Consider the following 15,834-nt stretch of genomic DNA (forward strand, 5'->3'; position numbering starts at 1 on the left):
CTTATTTTTACTATTAAGGGGGGACATGCTCGTCGAAGGTCAAAATTGAGTTTTTATTGTATTTTCAAACCATGATCCTGGACACTCCTTAAACGTTGTAGATAATCTATTTATATAATTTTGAAGCCTTATTATCCTTTATAGTTATTTTAAACATTTGATGACTGCATAAAGTATTTTTGTTACATAAAATAGTATTCTTTTAAACCTCTCGCTCTAATGTTTTAGAATATAGTCATATTTCGGTACATAACTGTGCAGTGGTGTTAAGATTTTTTACATTTATTAATTTTTAAACGCATTTATAAAACCATTAGCATAATTTATTACGAGATAATTTTTGTAAAATATTCACGATAAAAAATTATATTGATAATCTCTGTGATCCCAAATTTGACAAGAATTAGGCATTTTATTATTCAAAAAATCGGCAAGATTAACACATTTGAAGATGATTCTAAAGATACTTTTTATAAGCTATGTCTTTGACCATTCAAGTGTGATAAAAATCTTATGAATAATGATTGCTTTATAATAATTATTGACCTAAGAATAAGGTAGTGTTTTTTTGAAATACGCCATTTCTTTTGTCATTCCCTAGTGGTTAAGCTACAACATACGGCCGTAGCCATAAAATGACAAACTATAATTGAAGTAGGGAGTAAAATTATGTTAACGCGCGTGTTTGAACATGTACCTAACCGATTTTTTTTAATTTTTTTTTTAAACGGTACATGTTCAAACACGCGCGTTAATATCATTTTACTCCCTACTTCAATTATAGTTTGTCAATTTATGGCTACGGCCGTATGTTGTAACTTAACCACTGGGGAATGACAAAAGAAATGGCGTATTTCAAAAAAACACTACCTTATTCTTAGGTCAATAATTATTATAAAGCAATCATTATTCATAAGATGTTTATCACACTTGAATGGTCAAAGACATAGCTTATAATAAATATCTTTAGAATCATCTTGAAATGTGTTAATCTTGCCGATTTTTTGAATAATAAAATGCCTAATTCTTGTCAAATTTGGGATCACAGAGATTATCAATATAATTTTTTATCGTGAATATTTTACAAAAATTATCTCGTAATAAATTATGCTAATGGTTTTATAAATGCGTTTAAAAATTAATAAATGTAAAAAATCTTAACACCACTGCACAGTTATGTACCGAAATATGACTATATTCTAAAACATTAGAGCGAGAGGTTTAAAAGAATACTATTTTATGTAACAAAAATACTTTATGCAGTCATCAAATGTTTAAAATAACTATAAAGGATAATAAGGCTTCAAAATTATATAAATAGATTATCTACAACGTTTAAGGAGTGTCCAGGATCATGGTTTGAAAATACAATAAAAACTCAATTTTGACCTTCGACGAGCATGTCCCCCCTTAAACATATATAACTCATGTAACTTTTATAAATATATGGCAAGCAATCACAGTAGTGTTACGCCAAAAAATTTATTTTATTAGTATTTTTAGATGTATGTATTTTATTATGAATCCAATATGAGGAATAAGGCAGGCATTACACATTTTAGTTGGATCGCGATCATGGATTAAACCAACTTGATCGCGATCCACATTGAACGTGCAATACTTGGTTAATACGTTTAAGGAGTACAAAATAATATATGAAGAAACACATGTTTTCAAGCTAATTAAATTTTAGCGAAAATTTACAAAGTTTGATTTAAAATAGTAGATATAAATACTACTACAATAGATTAACAGCTGATGAAAATTACATAAAAAATAAGCTCTATATGTATTAAATTAATGTTGGATTATGTGAGGGCATTAGTTGCAAAGTCAATATTTCTCTTATTCCGATATATTAAAGAAAAACTGCATGAAGCACTAATGACTAATATTCCGATACTGCAATTCCTAATGGTTATATCTGACAGGAGCACTACTTTACAGGAGAGCAAATCATTGATATACTACTAGATGAGCAGTTCCCATACAAGTGTCATTTTAAAAGTGTACCACAAAAGATATTACGAATATCGTCTTATAATATTTCCTTGTAGGTATAATGCGTTAAGACCGATAATATGGATTCCCGAATTTCACCCGTATTGCCCTGGCTGTAAAACTAAATTTGCGTTCTTGGAATAGTGAACCTACAGGTAACTGCAACGCAAAGCAGACAGAGCAAGTCGTCATGCGCTGACTATTAGTTAGAGTAAGATGCAAGCTAGTTGGGCTTACTCAGTAAGTTTTAACATAGGCCGAGTCGCTGAAAATCGGGCGTCATTTTAAGAAGCATATGATTCATCCAGTAGTATATCAATGGAGCAAATACAGAGTTTTGAAATCTATTATAAAAGAAGGTGTGAATCAAAATTTAAATTGTCTAAACATATGTCATTCAGCCTGAAGAATGTACTACGTTCCAAGGCATTGATCCAACACATCTTAACACTGATAAGAATAATATTGTCATGTATGGCTCGGAAACCTGATGTGTAACAAGAAACATGGAAAAAGTGGTGGACCATTTGAGCATGGTGTCTAATAACCTATCAATGGCATGCAGCCAGGGTGAAGATGGATAATCAAAAAAGTATTGCATGCTTTGTACAGAAGCCCACACATAGTGGTTCATTAAATTGTGCCGCCTTAGATGGCTGGGTTATGTACATGGGATGGACGAGTCGACATTTGGTAAGCCGGAAGGCAAACGAAGAGTTACTGCCAAGCAAGATCTCGGACATTCACATCTAGAGAGAAGCGACTGGAAACATAGAGACAGACACTAGAGGAAGCCAATACCCTTACAGAGTTGAAGCGCCAGGAAGAAGAAAACAATCAAAATAACATTAGTTACATACCATCAGTTTTTAATGTATTTACTAGGTACTTTTAGTATTTATATTTCCAGTATTATTAAATTATTGCGTTTTTAAATGGCATTCAACAGTGGCTCAGTACACATAACAGTTAGTTGTAGCAGTATACTTAACCACGTCAAAACCTCGTAAAGTCAGTTAAGTACTCTAATAAACTTGTACCTATTCCGTTAAATTAAACAAATCTGTTATACCACACTGAAGATTTAAAATAAAATATATGCTTTGACAAACGTGTATGTGAATAATTATAAATAATGCAAAACCAACATATAATGTTTTAAAATACATAATATTTTTTTAGTTAACCATACTTAGCTATCAGTAAATTAATATATTATAATTAATAATAATACAAGGCGTTGGATATTATCGACTTTGTAACTAGCCTCTGGTTTTACCCTATTTTAGTACGTTGGTAAACGTTGGTAAGATGTTCGATTTGATAGATAATGAACGAATACATCGTAGAAAAGACATTTGAAAATATATCATGGCGTTAGTGCCAAAAGTTGGTAAGTATCGAAATCATGTTATGAAGTAATTGGATTAGACGTTTGACATGCCCTTTAAAATCAGGCATAATGCTAATTTATTTGTGCTTTATGTGCATATCGGATGACCTTGATTTTTTTTCTAGCATGCATATTTATAATTATAAAGACACAATATAATCCGTTGCTAACTCTAAATACCCAAATTATCGACTTACCAACTTTTGGCAGCAACTCACGATTATGGAAACTGACTTTACACCGAATGCTCTCACATATCAAAGAATATACCTACAGTTAGGAATATATCTATATATAATTTACTTTGAGAAATACACATTTATTTGAATAATTAGGTAAATAGGGACATTAGAATATATTAGTAATTATTAGAAAACAATATTTTCCCATTGGTTAAATTATATTAATATCGATTGATGGATATTACTGATTATGCAAACGAATATCCATTTTTAACCCCTAATTAATTGCGAGCGAAGTTAGATGAAATTGTTATATACTTAAAAAACTAACACATTGTAAAAATGGGCTAAAATATACAAATCTATAAAAATATGCATATACGTAAAAATAAGCAACTGACAAAAAGAAATAAACAATTACAATATGTTATTATTTACGGTACTACTTCTATAAGTCTATATTGAATTAATCAATTGATCGACGGTTGATTTTTAATTAAAAATATCGTAAGACGAAATCTGAATTGATTCATTATATATATTCACAAGAATCACAAGTAGATACTATAAATAAAATCACAGAACAAACATTGATAAAAAGAAAAAATATTTCAACTATTTTGTCTTTTTAACTAATAAAAAACAGTAGCCGACTTTGCACCTGATACTCTTTTATTGATTGTATGTATTGCTAGTGTAATAAAATAAAATAAATCACTCACAAAAATTTCTTAAACACCATTTTCTCACGTCAGTGACAAAATAGTGGCGAAGCAGGAGAAAATAATGTATTGTTACAATAGTTAAGTACGTGTGGCAACATTGATTGTTGCAGTTGGAATGAAAGAGTCGAGTTGGGAGATTCCCGACCTAACTTATCATCAGATTAGTTTGCCTGCCCCCTCCCCCCTCCCTTCCCCTTCGCAGTTTCCATGATTCAATTTTTTCCATCATCGGATTATGTTTTCCGTTCTATCAATATGTGCTCCTCGTTATCTTGTTTTGTAAATATTCATCTAAAAGACAGTGAAGTGATGATGTGGGTGAGAGAGGGGTCTTTATAGATATCTGCCAGTTGTTAATTTTTTATTAATCTAATAAAGTATTTTTTTTTTTAACGAATAATTTACAAAATTTTAGAATGTAACATTTTTTATTACAATAGCATATGGGCGCGAATCCCAGGGGGCGCGGGTTCGAATCATTTTTTCTAGTGGTATATATCTCTAAGGTGTTTTCAAATTATGTATTTTGTAACTGTCACGGAGACTTGAAGCTTTCGAGATGTGGCTGTATAGACGCATCCTCAAAATTTCTTGGACTGATCGGGTGACAAATGTTGAAGTTCTCAATCGAATGGGGAAGGACCGAGAAGTTCTACGTAGTATCAAAACCGGGAAACTACAGTACCTCGGCCCCATTATGAGAGGACAAAAATACAGCATTCCCCAACTTGTCATTCAAGGAAAGATCAATGGGAAGCGCAGCAGAGGACGGCGCCGCATTTCGTGGCTTAAGAACCTCCGTGATTGGTACGAGTGCAGCTCCACTGAACTGTTCCGAGTAGCAGACGATAAAGATAAGATCGCCTTGATGGTGGCCGACCTCCGCTAGGGGATGGCACAATAAGAAGAAGAACTGTCAATTCATGGTGGAACTGCATTATATTGTTGTTTTAATTTAATAAAACGCATTTTTTTGTTGTAGTACTTTATTCCACTTTTAATCAATAAATAAGGACCGGTTTCGTCCGCCTCAGAGGGACATTTTCAACCGAATGAAGTGGAATAAGTAGTACAAGCGCATCTATTCTATCCACAAGACTGCTAGACGAGGGTAGTTTATCATATTTATGTATTGAGGTATTATATTATTACAATAAGTGCTATGTTTTAACAGCACCTCTCTTGGCTGTGCTAACTTTTAGCGCGAGATAGACAGTTTTGACAGTTTAGTTTATACGGCTAACTTATTGCTATGATTATAATACCTCAATTCATAAATATGATAAACTAAGCGGCCAAAAGCACTCCAGCCTAGCTTTACTCTGAGAACAATTTCATCAAATATACATCCATCTATAGACACTTATCATAATCATAATCACAGACCATCGATATACACAAGATAAAAATAATGTAGGATTATTTATTATAAAAAAGTAGACACAAATATAAAAAAAAACCTCTGACACATACCTAAACATACAAAAATAATTCTGTAAAGAAATCTATTGTCATTATATAAGATTCTCTCTTTGATCATGGCACTACATACCCGTATAATATAAAATTTCTTTGACTTGATGTTTGTTCTTGATAATATTATTATTATCTATTTAAAATTCAAATAATCATGGTTGGTTGAAATCTCTACGCTGACGTAGAGCGTGGCTCTACGGGCCTACGCTGTAGCACTATCAAGAACATTTTTCTCAATAACAATTGTATTTATTACAATACTTTTAGCTATCTTTAAGTAGAATTGAATCCATTTTCAGTTAATTCTGTTTTGTATGAAAAGTTATTTCGACACCATTATCGGTTGCTAGGGGTCCTAGCAACTAAATTATTAATATATACGTGCGTTACTATGAAATGTCAAGTACAATTTTTTTTGATCGTTTAAGCTAGTCAAGTCAAGTTTATATGGTTCAACAAAATTTAAAAACGTTGTATATAAAAAGTTTTTTTTATCTTGTAATTATTTATTTCTGAGTAAAATAATTGAAATTTAGCGATATTCACTACATAGGCTCCACCACACATCCACCACAGGCTACACCTGATAGAATATTCTACTTCTTTCGTTGGGATAGTTAGAGTTTTATTATAGATGACATTTTTTTCACCTGGAGCGCAAGTTCATAATATGTGGAAAATGTAAATAAGAAGTTTACATTTACACTTATTATGTATCCGTTTAAGAGGAGAGTCAAAAATAAATAGTAATGTTTAATTTTTTTATTCAACGAACAATGCACAAGATTTAAGAATGTAACATTCTACATTCTAAGTAAGTTACAACAAAAAATCTTGGAGTGATCCGTGACGTCGGTTAGTAATGAAAGTAATATCTACTTTGATTTAGAATGCACAAGCCGATCGCCAAGAAAACGCTTCAGTGAATATTAAAAGCCATTAGTTAAAATTTCTCGCAATTAAGTATGGCTCCTTTAGCATAGTGGTCTATGTGCGTTGGCGCGATGCCCGAGAGATGCAGGTTCGATTCCTGCTTACTTTTCAAAAACATTTTTTCAATAGGTTATAATATATTTTCCCAGAAGTGTTTTCAAAATTATGTATGCACAATAAATAGTAATGGTTTTACATACAAATTGAGACTAAACAGAGGTGTCATTTTCTCCATACGGGTGGAAATTTTTCTAAATATGTCACTGCACGTTGCTCCCTTGTAATTTACTCCTTTGTACTACAAAACTGAAGGATTCATCTATGATTTAATATAGACAGCGGTTGGATCTACGTAAATGCTCCTCTACCCGCACCTCATCTCACTAATCCTCAGAGGCGAAGGGTGGAGGTAGGCTGAATCGGCAACTTACACATGGGTATAAAGCAAACTTCATTCAAACTCAGTTTATTTATAATGTAGTTATTTGTTATTAAAAGTATTTTTCTGTTATATTTTCGTTTTTATTTTATTTTCCGTAAAAATTGATAAAAAATCAATCCCGAAAGTTTCAGGATTACGTTTATCAATCCCAGAATTCATAGGTATCGAAAATAGCTCGGGATCCCGGGATTGGAATCCCTATTGTAACGTATTTAAATAAAAACAAATAAGTTTGAATGACAATGTTGAGTGTGCACTATTTATATCGGATCTTAACAGCCTACCTCTACTCTTCGCCACTGCTGTATAGATAGACGAACTTATATTGTTAGGTGGATGTACGTGGCAGCAGAGATCTGAGCAAGGAGAGGTCTTCGTCCAGCAATGGATATGACCGAATGATGATGACATAATAAATACCCTTCACAATTTTTTTTTCCGCCACTGTTTTAAAATTCCAATGATTATTTATTATTGTGTGCTACCTAGTTTTAAACTATTATCAAAAGAGTTTCCTTTTCAGTGTTACAATACTCTAAATTTAGCCACAGATTCGTGCAAATACTTGGAAATAATAGTAGCTACCCGCCAAATAAAGGATAATCCTAGTCAAATATTGAATCGAAATACAGAGTTAATCTGCAAAGTCAGCCTGAGATAATCACGTGAGGGAATCTGTGATCAAACATTGTTTCATAATAACTTTTTGTTCAAGATAAATAACGAATTGTTACTACATTGTTGCTAACGTTACTTTTTATCATTAGATTTTTATATTAATTGTAGAGTGTAGAAGGGTAATTAAAAAAAATGCTTGAAGAACACATTATAATATGCTCCCAATTACGTCATTAAAGTTCACAAGCATAAAATGATTTGTATTTTTAAAAAGGTCGTTTATACGCACAGTTATTGTGTTCGGAAATTTGTACGTATGCAGTTCGCCGTATCACACTTCATAGTGAAATGTTGTATAGTAAATATCGTCTCTGTTCTGGCATAACACACCAACTGGAGAATACTAGTTTTTAGTAATTTGACTTTGAAGTTGTTAAAATGTTTGAAATGGTCTATCATGTGAGTTTATTAAGTAATCGTAAAAAGGATGACTTTAAAATAAAGACTGTTTATTTATTTTATTAAGAAGGTTTCCAGACGGTAAAGTTTGAAATAAGGAACATTTTGGTATAACTAACTTAATATGTCATTTTTTCGAATTAGTGTCTTCTGCCAGAACAGTGACGATATATGGTCGTATATTAAAGACCGTCCAACCTCTTTGGTTCGTATAGTACTGAGATAAAATTCATGTCTAAATAAAATACGGTTTTTGTCGATTTAAAATTTACAGGAAGCCAGCAGCAAACAAATTTTGAAAATAGCCGATAGACTGGATTATTTGTTAAGTTAGGTTAGGTTTTCATTCTTGAATTCATGAATTTTGCCAAAATAAAATCAGCTATGAAAATTGAATGTTCATATTAAATCTAAATACGATTAGAGACTGTATAGCAGTGGTCTTCAGACTGTGTTCCGCAGAATCTCGTGGTTCCGTGACACCTCACTGGGGGGGGGGGGGTTCCGTGAGTCAAAATAAAAAATAGACAAATAAACCTAGACTTCGACAAATTGTGTAAAAAAAAATGTAATTATTTTAAGATTTATTTTTCTAAGGATGGGATGGGGTTCCCAGAAAAAAACTTATAATTCTAAGGGTTTCGTGAGTCTACAGTCTGAAGACCACTGACTGCCGTATAGTATACTGTCATCTGTTTCCGATAAGAAAGCTCACGGCGAACTGTGCTTCGGTGAAATGTAATACGTACAAATTACATGTAACCCACAGTTATAGCGAATACGGACACTAACTATTTATTTTAGCAGCCGTTTTATTACGTCTGTAACGGGGACATTAACCATTTCTGTTTTAAAACTTTTATAAAAATGTATGGGCGCTGTAGACTTTTGACCAAGTTTTGGCAGAAATATAGCCATCAATCTCATTATTATATAAAATATTTCTCTTTTTTTTCTCTTCCTCTCCTCCTTCGTGTTGCTTTATGGTTAAGGTCTCAGCACTATAATGAACTCATAGTAACACCGACAAAATGAAGCCGAGCAAACACTAAACATCTAATAGTTATTTATTTATAAAATAGCAACACTTCTGTACATAAGACGTGCTCAAATATTATTGCCATGTAACTTTCCGATTAATGTCAATATCGCTTATCCGACCGAGTACTAGGTGAAAATATTACTGTTTAAATAATGCTACATTAATTCTATTATTTTATTCAAAGACGGCTTACTGTTCAAACGGAGTTATAGTCAACAACGGATAAGAAAGGTTTTACGAGGATCGTAGTTAGAGCAAAGGTTGAAGCCAGGAAACTCATTGTTACAATACGTGCTGTGTTTTAACCGCACCTCTCTTGGCTGTGCTGACTTTTAAAACGAGACAGTTTTGACTGTGTAGACGGCTAACTTATTGTAACAATTATAATACCACAAAAATATGATAAACTACACTCGATAACTGCCGATAGCAGCCTTGTGTATAGAATAGATGCGCAGGTGTCTGCATCGGTCACTCTAGCACACTTGTTGACACCGTCCAACCGCCAAGTCTGGTAATTAATAACCAGGGAACTCAGAAATAATGGGAACTGAAATACCTAAAAGGTAAGGAGAGCAACCGATCTCGAGTAAGGAAGAATACGGGATAAATTTAAACACATGTCAAGAATACGTCATACGTCGAATACTGATGAATGATACTGACTGCGTCAAAATTTACTGTATTGGTATATAGCATATCGGAAATATATTTATTATCTGTTCTGTGGTTGCAGCACATAGGTAATAAATTTATCCCAATTTTGAAAACCTCCAATATGACAGTTATGTTATTTTTTTTTTAATAATTCCTGTTCATTTCTATCGGACCGCGTTTATTACAATCGTCAAAAATTAAAATATAATTAATTAATTACTTATAGAAACCTCCTCATGAAACATGCCTATTTATAAAAAGATCGTAATACGTCCAATGTAGACAATTATTAGAAATGATTCGCGTGCATCATAGACAGACTGACCACTGTGGGCCTATTCTATACACAAGGCGGCTATCGACGGCTAAAGTGATAAATATTATCACTTTATCATAATTATCGGTACTGTTCGGTTATCAGGAATACAGCGGAAAACACATTTTGAAAATAGCCGATAAACTGGAGTATTTGTTAGGTTAACCTAACCTAACCTAACTCAACCTAACCTAACCTAAACTAACCCAAACTAACAAATAATCCAGTATATCGGGTATTTTCAAAATATGTTTTCCGCTGTATTTCTGATAACCGAACATTACCTAATTATGTATTGAGGCGGTTAATTGTTACAGTAAGGTAACCATCTAAACTGGCAAAACTGTTTATCTCGCTCTAAAAGTTACACAGCCAAAAGAGGTGCTGTTAAAACTGTTATTGTAACAATTACAACTAACTTATTGTAACAATTATAATACCTCAATAAATAAATATGATATACTACCCTCGATAGCCGCCGATAGCGGCCAATAGCAGTCTTGTATATAGAATAGATGCGCTGGAATGTTAGCACAGCCAAGAGAGGGGCTGTTAAAACATAGCAATTTTTTACAGTTTAGACGTGTAACAATTAACCGCTTCAATACATAAATATGATAAACTACCGTCGATAAACTCCTTGTGTATATACGTGCAAGGATTTACTTGTACGAAGAGTGTGTATTAACTATCGCGATAATACCTAACTGTTTACACGTAAAACTGCTGAATGTTTCTCCAATCTCATTCTTCAAGCGTAAGCAAGACGCGATGTCGTCATTGTATAGTAAGTGCTATTTATATTCACAGGTTCGTAGATAATTGGTAAACGTGAAATTAATGTTCCATGCGGTGTAGTTTGTATTTTTTCCGGCAGGTTCGCCACTATCGTTCTACAGCGCATGCGCACCGCCATGCATGTTCCAATTTTGCGTGAAAATTCAGAAGCTTCTGAACTTTTTATGATCCACGAATGCAATCTTGCAACTTTCACGATAATACGTACTGTCAGTGTCCTATGAAAATTAACCAAGCATTATAGACGTGTAATATTGTGTGTAACACACCAATATTAAATAAATGCATAAACCAAGAGCATTCGACGTATGACGTATTCTTGACACATTTTCAATTTTATCCCGTAGGCTTCCTTACTCGAGATCGGTTGCCTGCTTCTCCTTACCCGTTAGGTATTTCAGTACCCATTATATGAGTTCCCTGGTATTTACAATAAGCTTGTTTCTACGCAAAAGTTCAATAGTGTAGATAAATAGTGATCACTTTGCAATCTGTGTTGTGTTTGCTAATTTACCGAGCTTTATTGGTCAGTGGAAAATACGAGTTGCGAAAAACAACGACCTAACCTAAGTTCAGTGTTTTCATTCATTAGAATTCTATTTATTCTGTATTTGAATTTTTCCGCGCCTAAGTCTTCTATAATCCAGTTTATGGTGCTGATCCACAATTACGTTTAATTTTGCGTCACGGGATATTTGAACAAAGTGTGCCGTTAGATAATATAAGAAGTAATTTGATAAAAGTCAATAAATAGAACGTATAGTTTTTTTGTCAGTTTATATTATTTATTGCTAATCTCTAGACGTCATAATATGGTCAAAATGTAATAAAAATAGTGAAATTTGTACGTATGCAGTTCGCCGTATCGCCTCAATCATTTATTTATTATATATACTAGGCGGCTCTCGTGGTGCAGTGGGTAAGGCGCTGGCCTTCCACCCGAGAGTTCTGGGTTCGATTCCCGGTCATGACAAAAACATTTTATGTTTTTCTCAAAGCCTGGGTGTTTGTGATTGTTCAAAATTACTAACAACCACCTTGTACGAAAAAGCAAGGGCATGGTTATTATTAATTCTAAAAAAAAAAAATCATTTATTTATTTAAAAAAGACACGTTGTGTACATAACAAATTATCAATTCAGGACGTTCACAACATGACATTCAGAATAAAAGTACAAGTAAAACAATTAGAGAAAAAACAAGGTAGAGAAGAAAAAAATAGTTTTACAGAAAAGAAATAAAATTGAAAAAAACACGAATTAAACAATAAAATAGAATTTTAAAAACGGAATGCATAATGCATCGCTAAAAATGTCTACATCTCTAGGGAGTGCATTGACCAGCCCCGCAGCCCTCGCTATTGGTGCCTGGTAAGCCTGACATGGGGAAACAGCTTTCACTCAGGTCACTTCACTGTGAAATGTTGTATCGTAAATATGTGGTCGTGTATTAAAGACCGTCCAACCTCTTTGGGTCGTATAGTGCCTACTGAGATAAAATTCATGTATAAATAAAACACGGTTTTGTCGATTTACAGGAAACCATCGGCAAACAAATTTTGAAAATAGCCGATATACTGGATTATTATTGTTAAGATAGGTCCGGTTTTCATTCTTGAATTCATGAATTTTGCCAAAATCGGGTATGAAAATTGAATTAATGTTCATATTGAATGTAATAAAATTGGAGACCGTATATTATACGGTCATCTCTTTCCGTTAGAAAGCTCACAGCGAACTGTGTTACGGTAAAATGTTTTACGTACAATTTACATGTAACCATAAAAATACGTAAATATATGTAAAATTTGACACTGTGTAATGATCTAAAAAGGCGCCAAAATCGTACGAAAATAATGTTATCTCAACTGATTATTTAAAAGTGATATAAAATATAATTGTCTAATTTTCATTAACTCTATACAAAAAGCAATTTACCAGCTGATTAATTGGAAATATTGTTCTAATTTCAAAAAAATTATGACAGAACAATAAACTAACGTTATAACCGACACTTAATGAATAAAAATGATACTTACAGGTTTTTGTTATTAGATGCCTCACATAATAATAGAGTCAATATTTATCTCAGAAATACCTAACGGGTAAGGAGAAGCAGGCAACCGATCTCGGGTAAGGAATAATACGAGATAAATTTTAACATGTGTCAAGAATACGTCATATGTCAAATACTGATGACTCCTCTCGCTTTATGCAATGACGCTCATTTAATATTGGTGTATTACACACACTATTGCATGTTCATTTTCGTAGGACACTCACATATTCAAAACCTTGCGTCAAAATTTACTGTATTGGTATATAGCCTATCGGAATTCAATTTATTAATCTGTACTGTGATAGTTAATCATCAAGCATAATAATTGAAAGATAAAAAGAACTTTTTATATACAACGTTTTTAAATTTTCTGTTGAATCATATAAACTTGACTTGACTAGCTTAAACGATCAAAAAAAATTGTACTTAAGGGGGGACATGCTCGTCGAAGGTCAAAATTGAGTTTTTATTTTATTTTCAAACCATGATCCTGGACACTCCTTAAACGTTGTAGATAATCTATTTATATAATTTTGAAGCCTTATTATCCTTTATATTTATTTTAAACATTTGATGACTGCATAAAGTATTTTTGTTACATAAAATAGTATTCTTTTAAACCTCTCGCTCTAATGTTTTAGAATATAGACATATTTCGGTACATAACTGTGCAGTGGTGTTAAGATTTTTTACATTTATTAATTTTTAAACGCATTTATAAAACTATTAGTATAATTTATTATGAAATAATTTTTGTAAAATATTCACGATAAAAAATTATATTGATAATCTCTGTGATCCCAAATTTGATAAGAATTAGGCATTTTATTATTCAAAAAATCGGCAAGATTAACACATTTGAAGATGATTCTAAAGATACTTATTATAAGCTTTGTCTTTGACCATTTAAGTGTGATAAACACCTTATGAATAATGATTGCTTTATAATAATTATTGACCTAAGAATAGGTTAGTGTTTTTTTGAAATACGCCATTTCTTTTGGCATTCCCCAGTAGTTAAGCTACAACATACGGCCGTAGCCATAAATTGACAAACCTCAATTAAAGTAGGGAGTAAAATTATATTAACGCGCGTGTTTGAACATGTACCTAACCGAATTTTTTTTAATTTTTTTTTAAACGGTACATGTTCAAACACGCGCGTCAATATCATTTTCCTCCCTATTTCAATTATAGTTTGTCAATTTATGGCTACGGCCGTATGTTGTAGCTTAACTACTGGGGAATGCCAAAAGAAATGGCGTATTTCAAAAAAACACTACCTTATTCTTAGGCCAATAATTATTATAAAGCAATCATTATTCATAAGATCTTTATCACACTTGAATGGTCAAAGACATAGCTTATAATAAGTATCTTTAGAATCATCTTCAAATGTGTTAATCTTGCCGATTTTTTGAATAATAAAATGCCTAATTCTTGTCAAATTTGGGATCACAGAGATTATCAATATAATTTTTTATCGTGAATATTTTACAAAAATTATCTCGTAATAAATTATACTAATGGTTTTATAAATGCGTTTAAAAATTAATAAATGTAAAAAATCTTAACACCACTGCACAGTTATGTACCGAAATATGACTATATTCTAAAACATTAGAGCGAGAGGTTTAAAAGAATACTATTTTATGTAACAAAAATACTTTATGCAGTCATCAAATGTTTAAAATAACTATAAAGGATAATAAGGCTTCAAAATTATGTAAATAGATTATCTACAACGTTTAAGGAGTGTCCAGGATCATGGTTTGAAAATACAATAAAAACTCAATTTTGACCTTCGACGAGCATGTCCCCCCTTAATGGAAATAATACTGAAATGTTATATTGATTTCCATAGTAACGCAGCATATATTAATATTAATAATTTAGTTGCTAGGACCCACTGAGCAACCAAAAATAGTTTTACTTTTTACCGATTTCTTCCCAAATAACTTTTCATACAAAACAGAATTAACTCAAAATGAAATCAATTCTACTTAAAGCTGGCTAAAAGTATTAAAAAATGAATTGGCATCGTGTTCTGATATATTCTAACAGTTTAAAATGTCTAGCTAGTCGGAAAGTTAGTTAAAAATCGATTGCAAGATTTGTACCGGACAAAAAACCACCGGACAAATAAGAATACGAGGTAAGAAAAACGTTGTAAAAAGGGGACAAACTGGACAAAAGCATCAATTTTCTCCACATGCACATAGTGCCATAGCTATCAATTTTCCATAACAACGACTATAGATATCTGTTAGCCAGTTAAGTTTTATATCGGCCATATTAACATATAACTCTATAACCAATATCCTACCTTCAAAAGTACTTATGTTCACAATCGTAGCGTGTAAATATACATTTTCAGGGTCAGAGAATACAGGTAGACTAAAAATTTCAAATGCATCAGACTATTTACACATCGTTAAGTTGCCTTCCGAAAAATCCCAAAGTCAAATCCCAATGGTCAAAGCCATGTTATTACAGATTACCACGAAGCCACATTACCACAGAAAGCCACGGTTATTACAGATTGTTGAGCCCTGATAATAGATCGGGTTGTTCTGATTTTTGAAAACGTTTTATAATAATTTGGGGTTCTTATAAAAACTTGGCGCGTACTAGCCAGCGCAGCCATCTTGGAAAAATGACTCACAAAACAGTTATTTTTTTTAAATATCTCTTCACCAGTTAAGCCTCAATTACATTGAGCTTCTTTACGAGC

At 32.4% G+C, this 15,834-nt stretch overlaps 1 protein-coding gene across 3 annotated transcripts in view; it reads right to left on the reverse strand.

Moving 5' to 3' along the window:
• Positions 1–15,834, reverse strand: part of Prestin (solute carrier family 26 member prestin) — a 157,519-nt gene that overhangs the window by 26,935 nt on the left and 114,750 nt on the right. The window contains exon 1 of one of the 3 annotated variants that reach the window (XM_085950793.1): positions 4,299–4,428. The exons of the other annotated variants lie outside the window; for them this stretch is intronic. Coding sequence (XP_085806919.1) covers positions 4,299–4,318 — 20 coding nt within the window. The 5' untranslated portion in view covers positions 4,319–4,428. Of the gene's footprint in view, positions 1–4,298; positions 4,429–15,834 lie in introns of those variants that run through there. 3 annotated transcript variants of the gene reach the window in all.

Source organism: Rhyacophila brunnea, unplaced genomic scaffold, assembly GCF_057557595.1.
Source record: "Rhyacophila brunnea isolate RB1 unplaced genomic scaffold, BYU_Rbru_1.0 scaffold_23, whole genome shotgun sequence".
NCBI classification, from domain to species: Eukaryota; Metazoa; Arthropoda; class Insecta; order Trichoptera; family Rhyacophilidae; genus Rhyacophila; species Rhyacophila brunnea.